Source organism: Tupaia chinensis, unplaced genomic scaffold, assembly GCF_000334495.1.
Source record: "Tupaia chinensis unplaced genomic scaffold, TupChi_1.0 Scaffold000549_1, whole genome shotgun sequence".
NCBI classification, from domain to species: domain Eukaryota; kingdom Metazoa; phylum Chordata; class Mammalia; order Scandentia; family Tupaiidae; genus Tupaia; species Tupaia belangeri.
Genome location: NW_006160061.1, coordinates 2656813 through 2682532, shown reverse-complemented (window position 1 = coordinate 2682532; position 25720 = coordinate 2656813). Strand labels below are relative to the sequence as shown.

The 25720-nt window shown below is 36.6% G+C and overlaps 1 protein-coding gene across 5 annotated transcripts in view; it reads left to right on the top strand.

The window, feature by feature from the left end:
* The window catches only part of RIF1 (replication timing regulatory factor 1), a 79198-nt gene that overhangs the window by 31287 nt on the left and 22191 nt on the right, over nucleotides 1-25720 (top strand). For 4 of the 5 annotated variants that reach the window (XM_027775352.1, XM_006157633.3, XM_014591280.2 and 1 more), the window contains 15 exons: nucleotides 102-219; nucleotides 1818-1991; nucleotides 2217-2327; nucleotides 3004-3066; nucleotides 3299-3399; nucleotides 5228-5314; nucleotides 6339-6412; nucleotides 7609-7789; nucleotides 10097-10204; nucleotides 11205-11354; nucleotides 15908-16007; nucleotides 18642-18906; nucleotides 19645-19687; nucleotides 21154-21356; nucleotides 22452-22551. In XM_027775352.1, coding sequence (XP_027631153.1) covers nucleotides 102-219; nucleotides 1818-1991; nucleotides 2217-2327; nucleotides 3004-3066; nucleotides 3299-3399; nucleotides 5228-5314; nucleotides 6339-6412; nucleotides 7609-7789; nucleotides 10097-10204; nucleotides 11205-11354; nucleotides 15908-16007; nucleotides 18642-18906; nucleotides 19645-19687; nucleotides 21154-21356; nucleotides 22452-22551 — 1878 coding nt within the window. The remainder of the gene's footprint in view (nucleotides 1-101; nucleotides 220-1817; nucleotides 1992-2216; nucleotides 2328-3003; nucleotides 3067-3298; nucleotides 3400-5227; nucleotides 5315-6338; nucleotides 6413-7608; nucleotides 7790-10096; nucleotides 10205-11204; nucleotides 11355-15907; nucleotides 16008-18641; nucleotides 18907-19644; nucleotides 19688-21153; nucleotides 21357-22451; nucleotides 22552-25720) is intronic. The other variant, XM_014591281.2, reaches the window with a different exon arrangement.

Below are 25720 nucleotides of genomic sequence, written 5' to 3'. Positions count from 1 at the left end.
TATTATCAATAGAATTAGGATCATTTTTACTAAATATATGATACTTTTTAAAATTGTGATTTTAATTTTGTAAGGTCATTTTTCTTCTTTCATTCTAATAGGTTTGTGTACCTCTAATTCAGAGCACAATAAGCATTGATTCTAGTGCTTCACCTCAGTTTAATTCATCCCGTGTGACTACTTCTCCAGGTTTAAACTCTATGACTCCTGTACATAAAGGTAAGAGGGCGACGTCTTTGCCTCCCCTTCACCCCCCTCCCCCCCAGTTTAAAGTGAGGGTTTTGCTCAGCTTTTTTTTCTTTTCCACTTGAAATGACACATTTATTGGTGGTGGTTTTTCAGTTTAGTATTTACTGTTTCTTTTGGGAGAGGTTTTTGCTATAAGGGCGCATATGTTCACCGGAAAGACAGAGAGAGACAGAGAGAAAGAAATCACCCCCCAGGGGGAATGGCCATGCCACAATCCCTTCTCCATTCTCCTTTTGGGATCTTGGGCATGCACACACGCGGCTGTCCTGAGTTTAAGCCACTGACTGGGTCCGGGACTCGAACCGTGGTCAACTACGTGGGAGTTCAGCAACATAGCTATTACACTAACTGCTGGTTCCGTGTTTATTGTTCTAAGTGCACTGTTAATTATAATAATAAAAGTTTTCTTACTATATGAGGTGTCTTACCAAGAACTCAGAAAGACTGACAAAAAGTCACAGAATTCTGTTTGTTGTAGAACCAGAATCTGGAAGCTATTTAAAATTACAAGTCTTGGGCTTGTCCCATAGTCTAGAGGTTAACAGCCAGATCTCACATGGCTAACCGTGGTTCAAATCCCGGAGCTGGTGACTTAGAAAACATGCTTGGCTTTATGTCTTTGTGCCTGCCCCAAATCCCAACAAGATGCATACATCAAAGAGAAGGAATGCCCCATTGAGGGATGTTTTCTCCCTCTTCCACTATTTCTTAGGAAAGCACACATGCTGCTTTACAATAAAAATAAATTAAAATAAGACATATTAATGGATGTAAGAACTATCATTTAACATGACTATATACTGTTCAAAGCTGTTAATTTGCTACGTAAGTTTCTCAAACTTTTGCTTTTCTATATTTAAGTTATAGGAATCTCCATATATTAATATTACATGTTATGGAGTGATGCCAAACAATACTTATGAATGTATTTTATTTTGCTAGAGTGCATGTGCACTTGACAGAGAGAGACAGGAAAGAGGGTGAAAACACCCTCCACTGGGTTGTGGTAATACTGAAATCCCATTAGCATTTCTCTACCCTGTCAGGATCTGGGGCATACAGAAATGTGCACCCAATGTATTTTTTGAGTGTGCTGGTCGGGGACTTAAATCACTTGGTTGGCCATGTGGAATCTGCCTCCCTTAATCACTTGCCTGTGGAGTTGCCCCTGATGCTTATTTTACATGTATGTTTCCTTGAAATGAAATAAAGGACTGGCCTCACAGTTCAGCAGCTAATCATAGTGCATGGAGAATTGGATCCTACATGACAGTTTGAATCCCAGCTCTGTTGCTTGTAAAACACAGTGGATAGGTGTTGAGTAGGTGCCCCAAATCCTGCTGGAATGGAGAACTGGAGAGGAAAACGGATTAGAGTGTGACCATGCTCCATTGGTACGCTAATTTCTTCCTCTAGGAGTGTATTCACCTTATTGCAAAAGGAAAAGATTTTTAGGGGGTAAAAAACATACAAAGTAAGTAAAATATGTACATGTGGATAGTTAAATAACAAAATAAGTTACATAACTTAACTTTCTGTTTTTGTTTTTGTTTTTTTATTTTTTAAAGGTGCTTCCCCATATGGAGTTCCTGTAAATCCCCGGTTGAGCATGAGTTCAAATTTAAGTGGAATGGCCACAATCCCTTCCATTCAACTTTTGGGACTTGAAATGTTGCTTCATTTTTTGTTGGGGCCAGAAGTCTTGAATTTTGCTAAACAAAACAAACTTGTACTGAGCCTAGGTATTTAAAAAATAATTTCATTTATTTAGACAGTCCAGAACTATGTGTTGGGGTTAAAGGAAAATGTTATTTTCCCCACAGCCAAAATACTCTATAATTCGGTATGACATAAAAGTATAAATCTTAATAGAAAACACATCTCTTTAGATCACGTAATATTTTATATTAAGAAATTTATTTCATAAAGCTGTTTTATGTAATTGCCTTTTATTCTCCCTTTTTTAGAGCCACTTGAACATCCGTTAATCAGCAGCCCTTCTTTTTTTTCCAAACATGCAAATACACTTATTACTGCTATTCACGATAGCTTTGTTGCAGTTGGAAAAGATGCTTCTGGTAAATATTTAATAGAAAAAAATCTTTATTTGTTTCAATTCTGTCTTTAAAAGATAGTAACATAGCAAATATTTTTGTGGTGCTATTTAATGGACAGCTTGCGTATCGGTATTGTAGTGCATATGTTAATTCACTTAATCTTCCCAACCTTTTGTGTTAGTTCATTTTCTTAAGTGAGGAAACTGGGTTTTATAGAGAAGTAAATAACCTGTGCAATGCCACATAGTAAGTGACAGAGCTGTTATTTATGTCAAGGCTCTATGGCTCCAGCATTTGCATCTGTGTTAATGAGGAAAAGATATTTTAAAAACTGAATTAGTGTGCTGGTTGGAAAGTGAGTTTTATTTTTTTCTGTTGGATGTCAGAGATCCTTCAGAGTCTTTTTCCTACTTTGATGGATATTTAGTAAGAAAGTTATGAAAATACAGAAGATAGGAAAAAGATAAAGCAGTTACTGTTAGTTATATGACCCATTGTTAGCATATGATAGTTCTTTAAAAACCAGTTTCTTTAAACAAAAATGATACTGTTTTATGAGCATGTGACAGGGCTGAGTATTATGAGGGAAATTATATTCTTAATTATTAAATTATTACTGAAGTTATAATCTCTTTAGTATAAAGAATGGGGAAGACTGTGGTCATATGTATTTCATTACAAGAATTATTTTTGGCAGATGCAGTTGTCACTGCTATATGGAACGAGCTAATAAGCCTGGTGAAATCAGTTACTGAATCGGGTAAGTATTATTACATGGATCAAATGACTTTCATAGTACTCAGTGGAATTTTGACTTTCATATGTAAAATGTACTTTAAAATGTTTTCATAGTGTCATAGTTTTTAGACATTACTTTAAACAAAGCACTTATTGTTGATTCAGTTACAAAGTAATTTTTCATACATCTGTAAGTATATTCACTTTTAAAATGACGTGTTTAGAGCTTTACTTTTCCTTTTGCTTTTTGATAGGTAACAGAAAAGAGAGACCAGGTTCTGAAGTTTTGACCCTCTTACTAAAGTCTTTGGAAAGTATAGTGAAGTTAGAAGTATTTCCTGTATCGAAAACATTGGTTAGTATAGTACCTATACATTGGACTTTAAAAACTGTATTTTGAAATTGAATTTTATATTGAAAATATTTGTACAGGAAAGATTTTGGGAAGACTTTTTTTAATACCAAGTATTCATCAGCCATTTTTCCCTATATTAAATGCCATTTTATTGATGTTCAAATCATTCAAAATCTTTTTAATAAAGTAAATGACGATAGTAGCAACTGTAAACATCTTCAATGTGATAAGAAAAAAAATTGGCCATATAGAGAAAATGGGATAAAAGGCAGGAAACTTGAACTGAAGAAACTCTTAAATGTCCTCTGATTTTATGACAGGATATGGGAGCACCACTAATGCTTAGCATGAATATTGTGTTAAATTAATTCTCTGTAACCAAGGTAATTTGTATTAGACACATTTTTTTATTCTGAATTATAGATGAGTAAAAGTGAATTATTAGAGACAATTTTGATGATAATGAACCTCCAGAAATAACCTACAAATAGAAGAAATAATACCCTATTTAAATTATTCAAGTCTATTTTATTAGACTAGTTATATCTATACTATGGCAGTATAGTGTATTGATTAAGAGACTGGAGCAGGCTAGGTTGAATCTTGACTCTACTAATTATTAGCTGTGTGTTTGAATAATGTTTTATCTACTCTCTTGGCCTTATCTTTATTTGTTATTTTTTGTTTGTTGTTTTTTTGAGAAGTTTTTGCTATAGGGCACATGTGTTTACCAGGAACACAAAGAGAGACAGAGAGATAGCGAGAAATCACCCCCACCCCCACCCCCCCAGGCGGCCACGCCGCAATCCCTTCTCCTCCATTCTCCTCTCCGGATCTCGGGCGGGCATGCACGCACACGTGCCCGACGTGAGTTTTAAGTCACTGGGTCCAGGACGCAAACCTCAGTCGACTACATGGGAGTATAGTGACATAGCCATTACGCTAACTGCTGGTCCCTTGGCCTTATCTTTAAAGAGCATATGTAATGATAATGATTATATGGCATTATGAGCCAGTTTCAAAATAAATGCTTTTTTTAATTGCCAAGGATAAATGTGTTTCTTTTTGGGGGGAAGCACCCTCCAAAGAGGGGGGAAGCACCCTCCAAAGAGCTGTCTATATATGTAGGTGGGAAACCTCTATGAAGAGGTAAAATGAAGTTTAAATGCAAATTTATCTTTAATGACTTTAGACATCAGTGGTTTGTATATAACAGCTTGCCCAGGAAGTTAGGTTTGTCTATGTACGTATACAGAAATTTAGAAAGTGTAGGAAAATAGACTACAAACCAAAATCACTGGTTATCACTAAAGATATAGGATTTTGTTATTTTACTTTTTGTGTTTCTACATTTGAACTTTTTACTACTAATGTGAATGTGTTCACATTAACGGATTATATTCACCTTTTGAACTGATTGAGAATGTATTTACTTTAATGGGTGACTATTACTTGAAATGAATTATTAAATTTAAAATATAGTGGGAACCAGCAGTTATCGTAATGGCTATGTCGCTGGACTCCCACGTAGTCCACCGCGGTTTAAGTCCCGGACCTGGTGGCTTAAAACTCACGCCGGGTGCGTGTGCGCATGTGCCCAAGATCCCGAGAGGAGAATGGAGAAGGGATTGCGGCGTGACCATCCCCCCTGGGGGGTGATTTCTCGCTCTCTGTCTCTATGTCTCTCTCTGTCTGTCTGGTAAGCACACACGCCCTACAGTGAAAATCTCCAAAAAAAATGAAAAATATAGTTAATGCTAGTGAATTTTTACTAAATAAAGTAGTATTTGTATGGCGAATTTACTATAAAATCTTTTATCTTTTACAGGTCCTCATGGAAATTACAATTAAAGGACTTTCTCAGAAAGTATTAGGTTCACCAGCATATCAGGTTGCTAATATGGATATTCTTAATGCAAGTATCTTAAATGTAATGCTATAATAGATTGGCAAAAAAAAAAAAAAAAAAAAAACAAAGAACAGAGATCCATGATATTTTTCCTTCCTTAAAGCGACATTTGAACAGGTTGAACATTTCTAATACGGAAATCTTAAATGCTCCAAATTTTGAAACTTACATGTCCACAAAAGAAATTTCCTCTCTGACCTCTTGTGTAGTCATAATGCTACGAAAATATTATATAAGATTATTCTTAGGCTCTGTGTATGAAACGTATGTGAAACAATGAATTTCATGTTTATATTTGCTCCTATCCTTGAGATATCTCACCATGCATATGCAAATATGTGAAATATTTTTTATAAAAATTCAAACTATGTCACATCTGGTTTTAAGCATTTTGGTTAAGGGATGCTCAACCAGATGTGACATAGTTTTTTTTGTTATTTGTGAATAATAACTAGTGCTAGTTAATGTTAAAATTTTGGAAGCTTAAGGAATAAGCTTAACAATGTGAAACGTACTTAGTATCTGTGGATATGGTGGGTTTATCATGTTTAAAGTTTTTTCCTCTCTGGCAGATGTTTAGCAGTCTAACAGATTGTAGTCAAACTACAACCCCCTTTCTTCTATTTCTCTGTTCCAGTTCCATCAAGATTTGGAGAACACACATGTGCCCTTTTTTAAAAAAGCCATTACAGCTAGTATTTGAACAGTGGTCAGCCGTGTAGGCTCTGGTTCGTTAGAAGTATTTCCTATATTGAAAATAGGGCTAACTTCTGGACTGTGGGGCTGACTTTAATGATTTTTTTATATCTGGAATCTTGATTTCTTGTGTAGATGGAACAGCTGTGATTGGAATATAGTATTTAATGTTTTATGTGTAGTTTATGGAAATAAATTTGCTGTCATCGTTGTCATAATCTTTAGTAATGCCAAAAGTTTCTCATGCTGAAACAGTCATATATCTTACATAACTGTAGAAAACAAGTGTACTGTTCTTTGTGACTAGAATGATGTCATTGTCTCCTTTCTTTAGGGAACTCCAGCTTTGTTCTTAATTCAGTTACTTTTCAACAACAGTCTCTTGGAATGTGGTGTAGCAGATGAAAGGTAAATTTGTACTTTAATTTGAAATTGAGTGTTTTTATAAGAGAGTACATATAGTTGAGAGAGAGAAGCAGAAAAGTAACCCAACCAGGATTTGTCAAACACATCAGTCTCTTACCCAGCCCTCCAACTCCTCACAATGCTGGGTACACACACTTATGAACAGGGGATGTTTTCAGAACAACTCAGGGACCCAGACCTCTGTCTACATGGGACTTCTAACACTGCAGTTCAGTTTGGTACCACTTTTGCGATCGACCTATGTCTGTTGTTTATCTTGTGTGGTATAGTATATGAATTAGATTTTTTTGAATACTATTTCATACATTTTAAAAAAGTTTTTAAGAGGCCTAGCCACAGTATCTCAAGCTGGGTACATGCTGAGGCCATGTGGAAGGCCCAGATTTCCTTCTTGGCCTCTCTAAAGAGCTGGTCAGAGTGGCAGAAGCTCGTGACCCCAGCTACTTGGAAAGTGAAGGCAGGAGGATCAAGACATGGTGCAGACTCAGCCTAAAATGAATAAGTAAAATGAAACATATACACACCTTTTTTAAACATTATTTTTAATTTTTTTGTCATAGCATGCGTGTGCTTACCGAAGAGGGGAGAGAAGAAGTGAGAAATCAACCCCACAGAAGGGATGGCCACTCCACACTCTCTTCTCTATTCCCCTTGGGATTTTGGGCACACATGCACATGTCCCCAAGAGTGATTTTCAAGCTGCTTTTGTCCAGGAGTTCAACTGTTGTCAGCCATGTGGGAATCCAGTGTCTTAACTACCATGCCACCTGCTGGCTTCCACTTCTTCTTTTTTTTTTTTTTTTTCTATAGGGTTTGGGTGCTCCCCAGACAGACAAAGAGACAGAGAGACAGAAAGCGAGAAATCGCCCTCCAGAGGGGATGGCCACGCCACAATCCCTCCTCCTCCATTCTCCTCTCGGGATCTTGGGCACGCACGCTCACGCGCCCGGCGTGGGTTTTAAGCCTCTGGGTCCGGGATGCAAACCGCAGTCGACTACGTGGGAGGCCAGCGACATAGCCATTACACTAACTGCTGCGTTCCCCACCTCATAATTTTTTATAACTATAATAGAACTTAGATTTTATAATTTCTTCTTTGCTGTTTTTTTTGATTTTGTGCAATTAATGTATTTCTACAAAAGTACAGATCAATACATTCTTTGTAATCTTTTCTTTAGGTTTTTTCTCAATCTGGAAAGTCTTGTAGGGTGTGTTCTTTCTGGTCCAACTTCACCACTAGCATTCAGTGACTCTGTTTTAAATGTCATTAATCAAAATGCAAAGCAGTTGGGAAATAAGGAGCATCTCTGGAGAATATGGAGTATTATAGTCACCCCGTTAACTGAGTCAATTAATCAGGTATGCTTTACAAGTATGCTGCATTGTCTTTCCAAAATTTCGACGATATTTCTCTTTTCCCCTTTTATTAGAGTACATGAAGAAATGAATTGAAATTTGCTTTTGTTTCTGTTTCTGTGTCTGTGGGGTTTTTTTCCTTTCGATTTTTAAAAATTATTTAACTGAATTGATTTATTTTAATTTGACTAGAGAGAGAAAAAGAGAGAGAGAGAAAGCAAGCCTCTAGGTCCTGGGTTTTGAACTGTGGTAAGCCATCTTTGGAGTCCAGTGCCCTTAACTACTGTGCCATCTCCCGGCACTATTAGAAAGATTTTTGAAATAGGGCTTGTGTGCTCACCGGAGACATAGGAAAGTGAGAAATCATCCCCCTGGGGGGATGACCACACCACAATCCCTTCTCCATTCTCCTTGGGATTTAGAAACGTGCACACACACGTGGCACGTGCCCAGTGTTAGTTTTAAGCCATCAGCCTGGGACTCAAACTGTGGTCGACTGTGGGAATACAGTGACATAACCATTACGCCATCTTTTGGTCCCTGAAGTTTAAGTTTGAATGTAACACCTTAAAAATTTTTATTTGTGGAATTTGGTAAATTGTCTGGTTTTTTTTTTTTTTTTTTAGAGATTTTTGCTATAGGGCGCGTGCACTCGCCAGACAGACAGACAGTGAGACAGAAAGCGAGAAATCACCCCCCAGGAGGGATGGCCATGCCGCAGTCCTTTCTCCTCCATTCTCCTCTCGGGATCTTGGGCACGCACGCACACGCACCCGGCATGAGTTTTAAGCCACTGGGTCCAGGACGCAAATCGTGGTCAACTACGTGGGAATCCAGCGACATAGCCATTACGCTAACTGCTAGTTCCCAATTCAGTTTTTATTGCATATCTACCTTGTTCTAGAAAGGATAACTTATCCAATAGTGATTTAAAAACTATTGGATCATCCAAAAAGTCCTGATGGATGTTTTCATAGAACAACCTAGAAAAATATGTCATTGACTTTTCTAGTGACCCCAATAGAAGGTCTTTCTTAAAAAGGACACATAAATATTTCTGTATCGTAGGTCAATGTATTGTAGTACTTGTACTAATAATAATCGTCATCTTCACTAAGGTATGTATTCTCACATTAAGTGATTATCTCAAACCACATGCATTCCCCTAAGTCAAGAATCTTGAGATTCAGTTACTCCTTATATTTACATACTTAGAAAATTGGCAATATTGGCAGGGCATGGAGAACAAGGTCTGTCACTACTCGTGATTTGTCAGCTTCTTTATGAGTGTTTAAATGGAAATATTATCTGCTGATTACCCTATAAACGACAAGTGAAATGAAGCCTCCAACAAAGTTATTTACCTTATTGTGAAGTAGCCCTTCTTTTGGTTACTTAGATTTAACATGCTATTAAACGTACTTTGTAAGAAAAATAGTTTACACTCATAAATTGTCCTATTGGAAGGAAAGACCCTTTATACACATACTTGTTTGAATGTTGTGTATGTACAGAAAAAGATTTTGGAGTTGCCTCTGAGATTCTTCTGTAGGATTTAAACGTAGTCTATCACATTCCCAAGGTTTCTGTAATAAATTAAAACTGATGGCTTTAAATAAGAGATATTTATTTTGTCTCAATTCTAGAGTCTAGAAATCCAAAATCAGGGTGTTAGTAAAATTGCTTTTCTTCTGGATATCTGAGGGAGAATCTGTCCCATGCCTCAGTGTCTAGAGGTCACTGGTAATCTTTGACTTTCTTTAGCTTATAGTTGAGTCAGTTAAATATTTATCTCCTCACTTGGTATTCTTATGTCCATCCAAATTTTTCTCTTATAAGGACACCATTTGGGGGCCAGCAGTTGGTGTAATGGCTATTTCGCTGGACTCCCATGTAATCGACTGTGGTTTGATTCCTAGACTTGGTGGCTTAAACTCACGCCGAGCGCATGTGCTTGTGTACCCAAGATCTCAAGAGGAGAATGGAGAAGGGCTTACAGTGTGGCCATCCTCCCTGGGTTTCTTGCTTTCTGTCTCTCTGGCTCTGTCTTTATGGCAAGCACACATGCCCTATAGCAAAAAACCTCTTTGAAAAAAAAATAATAAGAAGACATCATTTGTTGGATTCAGCCTTACTCTGCCTTAATATGACCCTTATCTTAACTTGATTACATCTGACCTTATGTAGAAGTAAGGTCACATTTATAGGCACAGAGGTTTAGAAGTTTAATATCTCGGATGTCAAGCACATTAAGTTACTACCTAGAATTTGAATACAGTAATAATTTGTCTAATTTCTTTTTTATTTCAGACCAATGAAGTCAATCAAGGTGATGCCTTAGAACATAATTTTAGTGCCATTTATGGTGCATTGATTTTACCAATAAATCATATTTTTTCAGTACAGAAATTTCCTGTGGTAAGACAATGTCTTTTTCTTTTCTTTCTTTTTTTTTTTTTTTTTAAAGTTTTTTTGTCATAGGGCACCTGCACTCACTGGAGAGAGAGAGAGATGGAAAGTGAGGAATCACCTCCCAGGGTATGTGGCCATGCCACAATCTCTCCTCTGGGGATTTTTGTCAAGGAACTGAATCTGACTGTGTGTATGGGACTTCTGAACCATGATCGGCCATGTGGGAGTCCAGCTCCTTAACCACAATGTCACCTGCTGGCCCCCAGTGTCAGTTTTTATGCGTAAAAGCATTTGTACTTGGGAACCAGCAGGTAGCATAGTGGTTAAGGGGCTGGACACTCCCGCCTGGCCAACCATGAAGTCCTGGACCTGGTGGCTTGCTTTCTCGCTCTCTCCATCTCTGGTCAAATTAAAATAAATGAATGAATAAATAAAATGAAATAATTCTTTAGGGAAAAAAATAAGCATTTGTACTTTTCTGGAAATGTTACTGTTGGCATTCTTTTTTCTTTTTTTTAATTATCACTTATTTAATCATATTTATCAGTGTTATTACTTTTAATTTGACAGAGAGATAGGGAAAGTGAGAAAGAAACCAGTAGATCTGGCGCTCTAACCACTGTTTGCCTTGTGGGAGTCCAGCACCTTACTCTTGCATTGTTTATATTAAGAGCTCCCACAATAATTTTTTCTGAAATAAGATATCTTTATGACTGTTGTTAACTTAAGGTTGAGAAAGAGGGTAAGTGAAAAAAAAAAACTTTTGTATTTTGATAATTACAAATTGATATTGTGGCATTATTACATTTCTCTAGTTAGAACTCTGCCAGGAGTGGAAACAGGTTATTATCCTATGTTATACTCCTCTGTGGTACCTAAAATGTTTATGATGGGGTCGGGGAGAGAAATTTTGAGTGCTTTTTACAAAATGTTAAAGATGATTGATTCTATTAATTTGGAACATAATTATACATTTATAAAATTTTGTTATTTTTGTTATTGTTAGGCCACTATGAAGACCTTACTTAAAACTTGGTCAGAACTGTATAGAACGTTTGCTCGCTGTGCTGCTTTGGTGGCAACTGCAGAAGAAAATTTGTGCTGTGAGGAACTTTCCTCTAAAATAATGTCTGGTTTGGAAGATGAAGGCCTTTCAGTGAGTTTGTCCTGATTCCTTTTTTATACTTAAAGGCTCTTTTTGAAGTAAATAGATGTTTATAACATTTGTGAAGTATCATTTATTCATGCTTGTATTTTATAAAATAAGTAAAGTTTTGTGAAACAAATAGCCGAGCTCTGAGGTCCACGTTTCAGGACTGTTGTCAGCAAAGCTCATTTCTAGTACTTCACTGTGTACCTCCTGTGTTTGCCATTTTGATGAATAGTACAATGCCCTTTCTGTCCCGAACCTCACTTTTCTCAAACCTCTTGGATTTTTCAAGCCACATCTTTGGAGTATTTACAGTCTTGAAATAGAAGTTCCTTTTCTTTCTCATCCTCAAAACTATTTTTGTCTGCAGTTTCATATGTATCATTCTAGCATAGACCTGTTTGTATTCACATTTGTAGTTAATGTATTTATGCTCATGTGTATATATGAATACAGTATTCTTGCCAATGAGATCTTACTGTATTTATTCTGAAATAATAACTTAGACAGTTTTTCATTAAACACTGTCTTGGTTTCTTTGTAAATCAGTCCATTTAGCTCTATTATTCCTTTCAACTGATATATAGTATTCTACAGTATGACTATGGTATGATTTAGAACTATTTTAAGAACATTTTGGTTTATTTTCAGTTATTCTTTATTGAATATAATCCTGGTAAGTTACCTTCACACACAAACCATTGTTTTTTATGCAGGTGTTTAGATACGATATGTTGTACCTATTTTTACATCAAGAATTATTATTTATCTTTTTAAATTTGCTATAGGGCATGTGACCTTACAGATGGGGGTGGGTAGTGAAAAAGCAAGCTGCCAGGTCTAGGACTTTAATTGCTGTCAGCCATGTGGAAGTTGAACACATTAACTATCTCACTACCTGCTGGCCCCTTGCTGGTTTCTTTATATCTTAAAATCTGATAGATTTTAATGAGGAATAAAGAAAGTAAAAATAAATTTTATTAAGTTTTTATGTTAAGTTTTCTGCTTTGCAAAGCAAAATGCATAAGCTCCTCTTATTACATTTTTTTTGCCAGTGGTACTATTAATAGTTACTTACCTTTTTTCAGTGTTTTGATGCATTTATAAATATGGCCCGTGTTCAAATAGTAGCACAGTTCTGAAAATTGTATTTTGATATAATAGTTTTTGTTGGAGTGATTTTAAAAATGTAAACAATCTTGTCGTTATTCTTGAAACACTTTTATAGCTTCTCTTGGATTTCGAAGAAAAATGCTTACTGTTTACCATGCCCATGAGGCTTTTGCCTCCTTCTCCAAGAGGTCTTATCTATATCTACTTAGGCTTGTTCGTTTTGTATTAGAACCTTGTTATTTCCTTTATTGTGCTTATGTCAAAATTATTTATTTCTTTACTTCATTATGTTACTTAACTCATATCTCATGAGGTTAGCAACATTGTCAGTCTCGATCATATTTATCCCTGGCCATCTTTCTAGACACTTAATAATTATTGAATGTTTTTGAGACTGATAGGGAGAAGCCAGCCCTCAGTTTTCACCTTTTAAAAGTTGTCTTGGGGACCAGCAGGTGGCATGGTGGTAGTGGCACTGGACTCCCACATCGCTGACCACAGTTCATGTCCCAGATTTTGCGGCTTGCATTCTCACTATACCTCCCTCCCTCTGCCTTTTTGTTTAGCACAGGTGTCCTATAGCAGATTTTAAAAATTTGTAACCAGAAGATGATGTAATGCTTATGTCATTGGATTCCCACATGGCAGAATGTGGTTCAAGTCCTGGACCCAGTGGCTTGAAACTCAGGCTAGGCACATGTACATGCATGCCCAAAATCCCAAGAGGAGAATGGAGAAGAAAGAATTGTGTGGCCCCCCCCCCCCCCAAGAGGTTATTTCTCTTGTTCTGTCTCTGGCTGGCTGGCTGGCAGATGCATGTTTCTAATATAAAAAATCTCTAAAAAATACATATTTATAATATTAATAAAATTAAATAATTCTTTCTTTAAAAGTCATATTGATTAGGTTTATTCCTTCATTTCCAAAAGTATTGGAGTCTCAAATTTTATAAATACTCTATTCTTGGCATTGATTACGTTATATTCACAACTTAGTTTGGTAAAGAGCATACATTTTTACAATATTTAGTCTTTAAGCATTTTTTTTAATAATTACTTATTTAATTTTACTTATTCATTTATTTATTTTAATTTGAGCAGAGAGTGTTTGGGCATACACTCACACACACCTATAGTGAGTTTTAAGCCCCAGGTCCAGTATTCAAACTGTAGTCAGCCATGTGGGAGTGTCCAGCGCCTTAACCACCACGCCACCTGCTGGTCCCAAGCATTTTTGTTTTTTATTTTAGGTTTTTGCTAGAGGCATGTGTGCTCACTAGAGAGAGACAGACAGAGGTAAAGTGAGAAATCACCTCCCAAGGAACATGGCCAGGTCACATTCTCTTCTTCGTTGTCCTGGGATTTGGGCACATAAGAATACACACCCAGCATGAATTTCAAGCTACCAGGTCCAGGCCTTAAACTGCAGTTGGCCATGTGGGAGTCCATCGCCACCTGCTAGCCCCCACATTAATATATTCATTAATGTTCATGTATTTAGCTCTTTTAATGTTACCCTATCTTACCTGGTCCTTGTATTAGTAAGCTACGTATTAGTTTCCTCATGTTGCCCATAAATTGTAATACTGAACATATTGGTAGATGATGTTCTTTTTTTTTTCTTCTTCATTTTTTTCTTCCTTTGAGACTTTGGACATTCACCCAGCATGCATGTTTCTCAAGGTTCTGGGTTCAGGACTTGAACTGCATAATCAGCTATATGGTATCTAGTTTCCTGATCGCCACACCATAGGCACCCCAGAATGTATTTTCTAACCCAAGAGAAAACCCCTGTTTTTCTTCCTTTAATGGCAAATTGCAATAACAGGCATACTTTACCTTATAATTGTGAGCAAGGAAGCTATCTGAAACTTAACCATCTCATCTACTTGAGTATTTATTGTCACCTAGAGTGATTTCCACATGTCTTTAATAGCTAAACTGAGGTACTGTCTTTTTCCCTAGTCCGGTGGGGGAGGTGTGCTTGGGTCAGACATGTGAATTAGTCTAGTAAAGTGGATGAATGAAGGTAATGAAGAATATAAGGGTAAGGGACTTTAGTCAGTTGTTTTACACATCTTCAATTTCAGAAGCCTTTTAATTACCTTTATGTTTTTATTTTTTTAAACATCAAGGTTTTTTTTTTTAAATTTTCGCTGTCTTCTCTTTATTTTTGTGGTGTTCTCTTTTACTTCTAGGACTGAAATTTCTATTGTTCTGTTTATAGTCTACTTTAACCTACTTTTGTTTATACATTTTCAGATTATCTTCGAGTGAGTTTGTGAAATTATTTTAGACAGAGTTTCTATATCTTATCTTTCTCCCTCACCTTTCCAAGTACCTGGCACTCACTACAGGTGTGTGCTGTTGGACCTGGCCTGGAACTTTTTTTTTTTTTTTTTTTTTTAATTTCCATTGGATTTGGGATAGGAGAAGGAAAGGTTATGGATAAGCTTAGCAACTATTTGATTTTTGCTTTGTTTCTTCTGGGCTTGATAAAAACTGTAGCTTTTAAATTTTATTTATTATTAAATTTTGCTGTAGGGCATGTGCACTCACCAGAGAGACAGGTCATGAGGTAGGGCAGAGAGAAAGTGAGCCACTGGGTCTGGGACTCAAACCTCGGTTGCCCATGTGAGAATCCAGAGCCCTAAGCACTATGCCATCTGCTGGCCCCAAACATTTTTACTTCTGTAATTTTCAAGAGGAGTTTGCTAAGAATTTATTTCTTTATTTAGAAGTTTTTGCTTTAGGACACCATGTACCCACCTGGGAGAGACAGACAGTGAGAGGGAAATTGAGAAATCATCCTCCCAAGGAGGCATGGCCACACCGTAGTCTCTTCTCCTGGGATCTTTGGTACACATGCACACACATCCAGTATCAGTTTCAACTGCAGTTGGCTGTATGGGAGTCCAAGGACATAACCATTGTGCCATCTCCCTTAAAGAATTATTTATGAAATTTCATTTATTACTACTATTTTTAAATTTGCTATAGGACATGTATGCTCATCAGAGAAAGACAGAAAGAGACAAGGAGGGGGAAGAGTGAGAAGGCAAGCCATATAATCTGGAACCATAGTTAGCCATGTGGGAATCTGGTGTCTCAACCACTACTCCTTCTGTTGACCTTTATAAGAATGTAATTATTAGTTTTATGCTTTTGTTCTCGTCCCATTGGCTGATACAGTGAGTTTTGTTGGCATCTTAAAGTTGAATTATTTTCCCTAAATGTTGAGGAACAGAAAATACAGTATTTGGCTCAGAGTGGTTAATGAGAAATATTTACATTATATACTTAATGTACCTCACGCGGTATAAGATGATAACGTATGTTATTAATAGGTTGTATGTGGGAACATAATTTTTCTTGATGCTTCCTATTATTGAATGCCATGTCAAAATTTTACATTTTTAATTGGGATGCTTATACGTTCTCCCCTAGAATTTGTTTTTCTTGGATAGAATTGTTCATATTATTATGGTGATGGTTGACTGCATTGACTTCTCACCGTACGATCTTAAATATCAACCCAAAGTTAAATGTAAGTATTTTATTTACCTTTATTTTACTGTTTGTTTTTTGAGAGATTTTTACCATAGAGCATGTGCACTTGTCAGAGAGAGAGAGAGAAACAAAGTGAGAAATTGAACACACACACACACACACACACACACACACACACACACACACACACACACACACACACACACACACACACACACACACACACACATACCCAAGGTAGTGGCCAAACCATAGTCCCGTCTTCTCCATTCTCCTTTTGAAGTTTTGAGCAAGGATGTACATGCACTCAGTGTGAGTTTTGAACCTCTGGGTCCAGGACTCGAACTGTGGTCAGGGAGATCAGCGCCATAACCACTATGCCATTTGCTGACCCTTACCTTTTATTTTTAATGTAATGTTTTATAAGAACTACAGAATGGATATTGGGAAATCCTCATGATGGCTTTTCTACATCACCTTACCAGATTTTGTTCTCATTTAACCATGTCTATTGTTACTGCTGGGAGCTTGCATGACTGTGGTTCTAGAAATGGTCAACTACATGGGAGTCCAGCAACATAACCATTTCACCAACTGCTGGTCTCCTTAGACATTCTTAAAACTTTTTTTTTTTGGAGTCCTGGTTGGGAAATAATCATTGAGTTGATACTAAAATTGAAAAAAAAATTTATAGAGTCAGTTTCTTGGTTATAGTGTCATAAGAAATTTAAAAGTCTAAAAATTCAGTTTTTACCATTTTATTTAAAATTGGACATTTAGATTCATAATATATTGTCTGATTCATGAAATTACTTGCATTGTCTTGTTCTAAATTATTTTGGATGTTGAGGGGCTTGCAAACAAGTGCCCAGTGTGTTTTTCAAGCTGTCCAGTCTGGGATTCAAACTGTGTAGTCAGCCATATTGGATCCAGCCGCCTTAACCACTATGCTACCTACTGACCTCCAGTTCTAAATTATTTTGTAGTAAATACTGAGCTAATTTAACCTGTCAATTTGTTCTGTTAAATATATCCACTTATATCAAAAGGAAATTATTTTTATTACAGGTCAGAGCATCCCAGTCTGAATGCCACAGAAATTGGGTATAGATATATATGTTTGAAATATTGATTATCATCCCCTCTCTTGGGACTATTCAGTATGTAGTCTGGTTATCTCAGAGTGTCAGAAAAATAACATCTCCAAAAACCCACACTATAAAAAGATTATATAATAAACAATATCTGTGGATCAGCAGATGGCATAAGGGTTATGTTGCTGGACCTCCCACATAGTTGAGTGCAGTTCAAGTCTCAGACCCAGTGTCCTAAATCTCATGCTGAGCATGTGTGCACAAAATCCTGAGAAAGAAAGGATTGTGTCTTGGCCATCTCCCCTAGGGGGGTGGTTTCTTGCTCTCTGTCTCTGTTGGTTTGGCAAGGGCATGCACCCTATAGCAATTATCTTGTCTTTGGATAAATAAATAAATAGAAATAAATATTACCTGAAATTATTTTGTTGGCCAATGATATTTATTTATTTATTTATTTATTTATTTATAGTTTATTTTAGGGTAGTTCTGAGGGGGGGGGGTTAGTGATCACCCACTGGGGGGATAGTCACACTGCAGTCCCTTCTCTTCTATTCGCCTCTCAGGATTTTGGGCATGTAAACATGTGGGCCTGAAATGTTTATCAAGCCAAGCCACTGGGTACAGGACTTGTACTGCACAATCCTCCACATAACTGCTGGAACCATTATGCCACTAGCTGGCCCATTACTGACAAATTATAGGGATAAGATGATGAACTTCATGTTGACATAATTTTACCTGTATCATGTATTCTGAAAAATTGGATATAATTGAATATTCATCTTTCCATGACTTAAACCCACAATTACAAATGTCTTTTTTTACTTCATATCTGTGTACAAAAGAGTCAGAGATCTTTTTGCTATCTAAATTAATGGGATTTAGAAGGTTCTGAAATCTGCCAGCAGTAGTTGAGGAGAAGAAACAAAGTGAGGATTAGCTGAAAGGAAATGATTGTTTACAGGGTTGTGTATGAGGATCATGTTGAATTTTTTATGACTGACTTTATAGTAATTTAAAACTGAGAAACATTGCAAGAATTACTGTACACAGAAACCATATCTTTCTTTTTTCTTTTTCTTTTTCTTTTTCTTTTTTTTTTTTTGAGAGGTTTTTGCAATAGGCCGCATGCACTCACCAGAAAGAGACAGAAAGTCTCATCTCGGGATCTTGGGCACACACACACACGTGCCTGGCATGAGTAAGCCACTGGGTCTGGAACTCAAACCGTGGTAAACTTCATGGGAGTCCAGTGACATAGCCATTATACCATCTGCTGGTCCCAAATGAGCATAATTTTTAAGCCAGCCAGGTCCAGAATTCAAACCACACAGTCTACCATGTGGGATCCAACCACCCTACCTCTGTAGATACACTTTCAGTCTAATATCACATGTTTATTCTAGTCCTTCCTCTGGTTCCAGAATTATTATTCTTAATTTGCAAAACAGTTTTTCTTTGATTTTCACTAGTAAAGATAATGTTCTAGTGTTTAAATGTGAAATAAAAATGGTAAAATGTGGACTTTGACTATTTTCAAAGTGCTTGAATTTTAAACCAGTTTAATTTTGTCTTAGCACCACAGAGACCTTCAGATTGGTCCAAAAAGAAGAAGGAGCCCCTTGGAAAATTAGCTTCTTTATTTAAACTTATTGTGAGAGTGATCTATTCTTTCCACACTCTGAGCTTCAAGGAAGTACATTCTGATACTCTCCTCGCTATTGGAAGCTCGATCACCAGTATTCTTTCCACTGTACTTGGACATATTTCTTTGCCTTCTATGACCCGAAAAATATTTGCAACCCTAACAAGACCTCTGGCATTACTTTATGAAAGCTCAAAGTAAGTATTTAGGTTTAATAGCTTCGAATTAAATGCATAGAATATAAATACAGATAAAACATTATTTTCTGTCAACTTTGTTACAGACGGTAATCTTAATTTATTGTAGAGGATAACAGCTTAGTGCTTTTGTAAAAGAATATAGTTAAATAGTGTAGAATAATGGAAATCCTTTCAGTTTGTATATTAATCCCCTTGCTCTTTTCAGTTTAGTGCATGTCCTTTTAGAATTGCCTGTTGGCACATACCTATTTAATGCATGATACCATTGAAAACAAAATTGATGTTATTTTCCAACTAGTGTATTGATATGCATGATATATTAAGTTTTCAGGAAAGTCTTGATAAAATTTTCTTTTTCTATGCAAAGTGTTTCATGACTTTCCCAATGACCCACGTTTTATATTCCTATGAATCTTGCAGCACACATGTAAGAATCTCATTCTTTTAATGTCTGCATAGGATTTTATTAAACTTTATACTTCATGTTTGATTAGATTGGTAGACGTATATTTTTAGAGCTTTTTCTCTCATAACAAAGAGTTGAACATTATTTGTACATAAATTATCTATGTTTCCCAGTATTTCAATTTGTTAATAAGTCTTTGGTTACCTTTTTATATTACCATATGTGTATCTCCCATTTTTAATGGTTATTTTACCTCATTTTTTAGGTTAACTTGATAGTACAGTGTTAATTTCCTAATGGTACTCTGTTTTATGTGTTTTTCTTCCCAGACTTGATGAAATTCCTAAAGTGTATAGTTGTCTGAACAACAAGGTAAAATTAGAAAATTGTCCATAAAATATATCTTCCATAACGGGGAAAAAAATTATAGTTTAGATAATTGCCTTCCTTAAACATAATTCTGATTTTTGTAAAGGAGTTGTTATACTTCATTTTTAATAGATATTTAATACTTGATATGAACACATTCACAGGTAGTGTTTTTACTAAAAGGTTTTAATAATGTCATCTTAAATATTACCTATCAACTGCTTTTTTAAATTATTTAATTTCATTTATTCATTCATTCATTTTAATTTGATGAGAGAGAAAGTGAGAAAGTAAGCTACCGGGTCTGGGACTCTAATCATGGTTGGCCACGTGGGAGTGTCCAGTGCCTTAATCACAATGCCACCTGCTGGCCCCACAGCCTGTCAACTTCTAGAGAGCAGTTGGTGCCAACTCTTTTTTTTCTCCCAAATTTCCCCAAAAGGGGAATTTTATTGATTACTTTATTCCCTCACAAAAAGACTAACTGTAATCAAATGAGGTGAACATTCACCTCAAGATTTTGTTGTCTTCATACTAAAAAAGATGAGACTTAAAACTGGATCACTTGACCCTTTCTCTTCTTATCTCCTCCCAGTTCAAAATGCTTACATCTCTTAATAGCCAGCCTTCTCTTAGATCTGCAGTTGGGTTCAACATATTCAAGCTTCGGCATAATCTTCTTTGTAGTTTTTGCATTTTTCTGGAAAATAGGCTTAGTTTGTCCACCATAGCCGCTCTGCTTCCTGTCATAACACTGCTTTCCCTGAGCACACAGGATCCTTGCCCTTTTTGTACTTTGTCACTTTAAGAGATTGGTGCTTGCCATACTTCTTACAGAAGGTCTGTCAGGTTTTAGGGACATTCACCATGCTTGCAGGCCTGCTATCTGCACAGAAAGCAGTGGCGATGTTTTTAGGTAAATCTTATGTAGGTAATTACTAGTTCCTATAATACTTGGGGTAAAAACATACTTTTTTCTGTTACTGGAAAATAAGCTGAAAACCAAACTGTGGGAACCAGCAGTTAGTATAATGGCTATGTCGCTGGACTCCCACGTAGTCAATCGCGGTTTGCGTCCCGGACACAGTGGCTTAGAACTCATGCTGGGCGCGTGTGCGTACGTGCCCAAGATCCTGAGAGGAGAATGAAGGAGAAGGGATTGCGGCGTGACCATCCCCCCGGGGGCTGATTTCTTGCTTTCTGTCTCTATGTCTTTGTCTGTCTGTCTGGCGAGCACACGCGCCCTATAGCGAAAAACCTCTCCAAAAAAAAAAAATACCAAACTGTGATATCAGTGAACAAAGGAGATTAGCCTGTTAGCTTATGAAAAGGTGGGGGTAGGGGTGGGGTATACATATATTTAAGATGATGATGGTGGTTTGCTTCAGATCAATGCAAATTTTAAAAACTGAAATAGCCTGTTCTGTAAATTGTTATTGAGTATATTTCTTGTCTTTTTTTTTTCCTAGTTAGAAAAGCTACTTGGAGAAATTATTGTTTGTCTACAGTTCACTTATACTGGAACTTATGACAGTGAACTTCTTGAACATCTTGCTCCACTATTGTGCATAATTTTTCTGCACAAGAACAAACACATTAGAAAACAGAGTGCTCAGTTTTGGAATGCCACATTTGCCAAAGTGACGATGTTGGTTTATCCTGAAGAATTAAAGTATGCTAACAACAAAACTTTTCTGTAACTATTCTGCTGTGATAGTATAAATTCATATTTTGGTTTTAACCTGAACTTTTATGGGAAATTTCAGAGGAGTCCTACTTGAAGCATGATTATTTGCAGTACATAATAATTATTAAACATTACTTGACCTTTTTATCATTCCTTACAGCAACCTTGGTTTTAGGAAACCAAAAAAGAGCAATTTAAAATTATCCTTAGTGGGACCAGCAGTTGGAGTAATGGCTATGTTGCTGGACTCCCATGTAGTCCACCGCAATTTGAGTCCCAGACCTGGTGGCTTAAATTCAGCTGGGAACATGTGCCTGCGTGCCCAAGATCCTGAGAGGAGAATGGAGGAGAAGGGATTGCAGCATGACCACCCCCTGGGGGGTGATTTCTCGCTTTTTGTCTCTGTCTCTCTGTCTTCTGTCGAGCGCATGTGCCCTATAGCAAACACCTTTCCCAAAAAAATAAATAAATAATTATCCTTAGTAAAAGAAAAAGTGATGGTTATTAAAGGCAGACATGAATACTTAAGGTAATATCTACTTTGTTCGAGATTTTTTTTTTTTACTATAAATACTTGGCAGTTTTGTGCCCAGCTGCAGTGGTATGCTATGGAGACACTGCTCCTTAGGCTAGGCCTCATGAGAAACCAGATTTAATTCCCAGTCCAACTTTATGATTGAGCATGGTGGCATGCACTTGTAATCCCAGCATCTCTGGGAGGCCAAGGCAGGAGGATCGCAACCTTGGGGCTGATCTCGACAACATAATGACACCCTGTCCTGAGAAATGAGAGGCTAGCTAATGCATGCCTGAGAGGATCGTGATATGGCAAAAACTTGTCTAAAATAAAATTTCGGAAAATTTGAAAAGTTTTTCAAAGCTAAAATTTGGAAATTCTCTAAAGTCTTAAAAATTCAAATGTTACCTATTTCCTTTTCGTTTTATATATGCACAGTAAGGAAAAGTTTTAACGCAGCTGTCATTTACTGTTTTACAATTACAATTAAATATATTGTTATATTTCCATGCTCATTGTTATTACTTGACTCAAGATGTATGTATATTTGTACTTTTTCAAAGGCCAATACTAAAACAAGCCAAACAAAAATATTTGCTTCTGTTGCCTGGTTTGGAAAATGTTGAAATGATGGAGGAATCCAGTGAACCATACTCAGATGCAGTAAGTTATTGGGATTTTGCTTGCTTGTTTTGTGTTTTAAACTTTCAAATGGTGTGTTGATAGTTTATTAAATGTTAAGTTATAAACAAGTTGAACCTGGACAGAAAAGAATTTCATAACAGGATTTTTTTTTTCTTGGACTCAGTTTTTTGATCTGAAGTACTTCTTTAAGTTAAAGAGTAAAAGTTTTCAATAGAGACTCTCGTGTAAATAATCTCTAATCTCTAATCAGCAGTTAGCGTAATGGCTATGTCACTGGACTCCCACGTAGTCAACCGTGGTTTGCGTCCCGGACACGGTGGCTTAAAACTCAAGCCGGGCGCGTGTGCATGTGTGCCCAAGATCCCAAGAGGTGAATGGAGGAGAAGGGATTGCGGCGTGACCATCCCCCCTGGGGGTGGGGGTGATTTCTCGCTTTCTGTCTTTATGTCTCTGTCTAGCGAGTGCACGTGCCCTGTGGTGAAAACCTCTCCAAAAAAAAAAAATCTCTAATTCTTGCTTACTAGGGTTCTTTTTAAATTCATTTACCTCATGTATGCTATTGTACAAAGATTGTCATTATTATAATACATGGGTAAGTTTTGCTTTGGAAAAATAAAAGTTACTGGTCTCCATCTAAGAAAGAGGTATCCTGCATTTTCTTATTTCTTTCCATCAAGTTTTTTATTCCTGATTAAGAATTCTTCTGTTCTTAGAGTAGATACCACTGAGTGGGATTGCTGGATCATATGATAGTTCTATTTGTAGATATTGGAGGAATCTCCAAATTGTTCTCCATAGTGGCTGGACCCAATTACATTCCTACCAGCAGTAGAAGAGAGTTCCCCTTTCACCATACCCCCTCCAGTACTTACTATTTTTTTTTTTTATCTTATTTATTCTGACTGGGGATAGGTAGTATCTCATTCTTGTTTTGATCTGGATTTCCCTTACAATGAAGGATCTTGAGCATTTTTTCATATGCCTTTTGGTTATTCATATGTCATCCTTAGAGAGTAGTTTATTGAAGTCATTCTTCCACTTTTTAATAGTGTCGATCATCTTTTTTCGGAACAGTTGCTTGAGTTCCTTGTGGATTCTGGTTATCAGCTCCTTATCTGATGCATAGTTTACAAAAATATTTTCCGATTCTGAGGGCTGTCATTCACACTAAATACTGTGTCTTTTGCCATACAAAAACTTCTTAGTCTGATGTAATCCCATTTGCCTATTTTGGGGGATTATCGACTGCTTTGGGGGTCTTATTTAAGAAGTCTCTGCCTACCTCAATGTCTCCCAAAGTTTCCCCAGTGTTTTCCAGGAGCAGTTTTATAGTTTGAGGTCTTAGATTTAGATCCTTGATTCTCCTTCAGTTGATTTTTGTCAATGGTGACAGGTAAGGGTTCAGATTCATCTTTCTGCAAGTAGATACCCAGTTTTTCCTAAACCATTTGCAGAAGAGGTTTTCCTTTTCCCACTGGATTGACTGGTACCCTTTGTCAAAAGTCATTTGACTGTATGTTTGGGAATTTATTTCTGGGGTCTCTATTCTGTTCCATTGATTCACATGTCTGTTTCTGTGCCAGTAACATGCTGTTTCAATTACCACAGCTTTGTAGTGTATACTTTTGGGTCTAGGAGTGAGATGCCGCCCATTCCACTCTTATGCAGGATTGCTTTGACAATACAAAGTCTTTTATGATTCCAGACAAATTTTATGATGATCTTTTCTAGATCTGTGAAGAATGTGTCTGGTACTTTGATTGAGATTGCATTAGTATTTAGATTAATTTAATTTGGGTAGAATTGCCATTTTTTAAAATTTTGTTTATTATTATAATTTTTCAATTTTGACTGGAGAGACAGAGAGAATGAGAAAGCAAGCCACCAGGTTTGGGACTTGAACCACGGTCAGCCATGTAGGAGTCCAGCACCTTAACCACCATGACACCTGCTGCCCCCTAATCCCCTAGAATTGCCATTTTGATGATATTAATTCTTCCATTCCATGAACATGGGATGTCCTTCCACGTTTTTGTGTCATTTTCAATTTCTTTTTTTAGCTTCTCGTAATTTTCCTTGTGGAGGTCTTTAACTTCTTTGGTTAGATTTATTTCTTTCTGTTTTGTACTATTTGTGACTATAGTAAATGGAGTTAGTTTTTTCAGTTCCATCTCAGTGTGCCTGCTGTTCATTTATAGAAATGCTATAGATTTCTTTATGTTGATTTTGTATCCTGCAACTTTACTGTATTCATGTATTACTTCCAGGAATTTTTTCATGGATACCATTGGGTCTTCTATGTATACAATCATGTCATCTGCAAATAGAGAAAGTTTCACCTCTTCTTTTTCTATTTGAATGCCTTTTTTTTCATCTTTTTTGATTGCGTTGGCAAGGACTTCGAGTACTATATTGAAAAGGAGTGAAGAAAGTGGACATCCTGTCTTGTATCAGTTTTTAGTGTTAAAGCTTTTAGCTTTTCTCCATTCAGGATGATGCTCACTATGGGTTTTTCATAGATAGCTTTTATTGTGTTGAGAAATGACCCTTTTATGCTGATGTTGCTAAGAGTCTTGATCATGAAAGTATGTTTTATTTTATCAAATTCTTTTTCTTCATCAACTGATATGATCATATGGTTTTTATCTTTTTTCCTGTTAACATGGTGTATTACATTTATGGGTTTGGGTATGTTGAACCAGCCTTGCATTCTTGGAATAAAGCCTACCTGATGATGATGTATAATCTTTTTCTTAAGTTGTTGGATACAATTTCCTAGTATCTTGTTGAGAATCTTTGTGTCTATATTCATCAGAGGTATTGGTCTATAGTTTTCCTTCCTTGTCCTGTCCTTATCTGTTTTAAGGATAAGGGTGATGGAGACTTCATAGAATGAATTAGGGAGATCCACCCTTTTGGATCTTTAGAAATAACTTGAGCAGTATGAGGGTAACTCTGAAAGTTTTGTAGAATTCAGAGGTGAAGCCATCAGGACCAGGACTTTTTTTTGTTGGGAGGTTATTTATTACTGATTCAATCTCCTGGCTTATTACGGGCCCATTCAGACTTTCTATATCCTCTTGGCTCAATCTTGGTAGATTATATGTGTCCAGGAATGATTGTCTTGCTTCTTAGCATATAGTTGTTCATAGTATCCTTTAATGATGTTTTGTATTTCTACTATGTC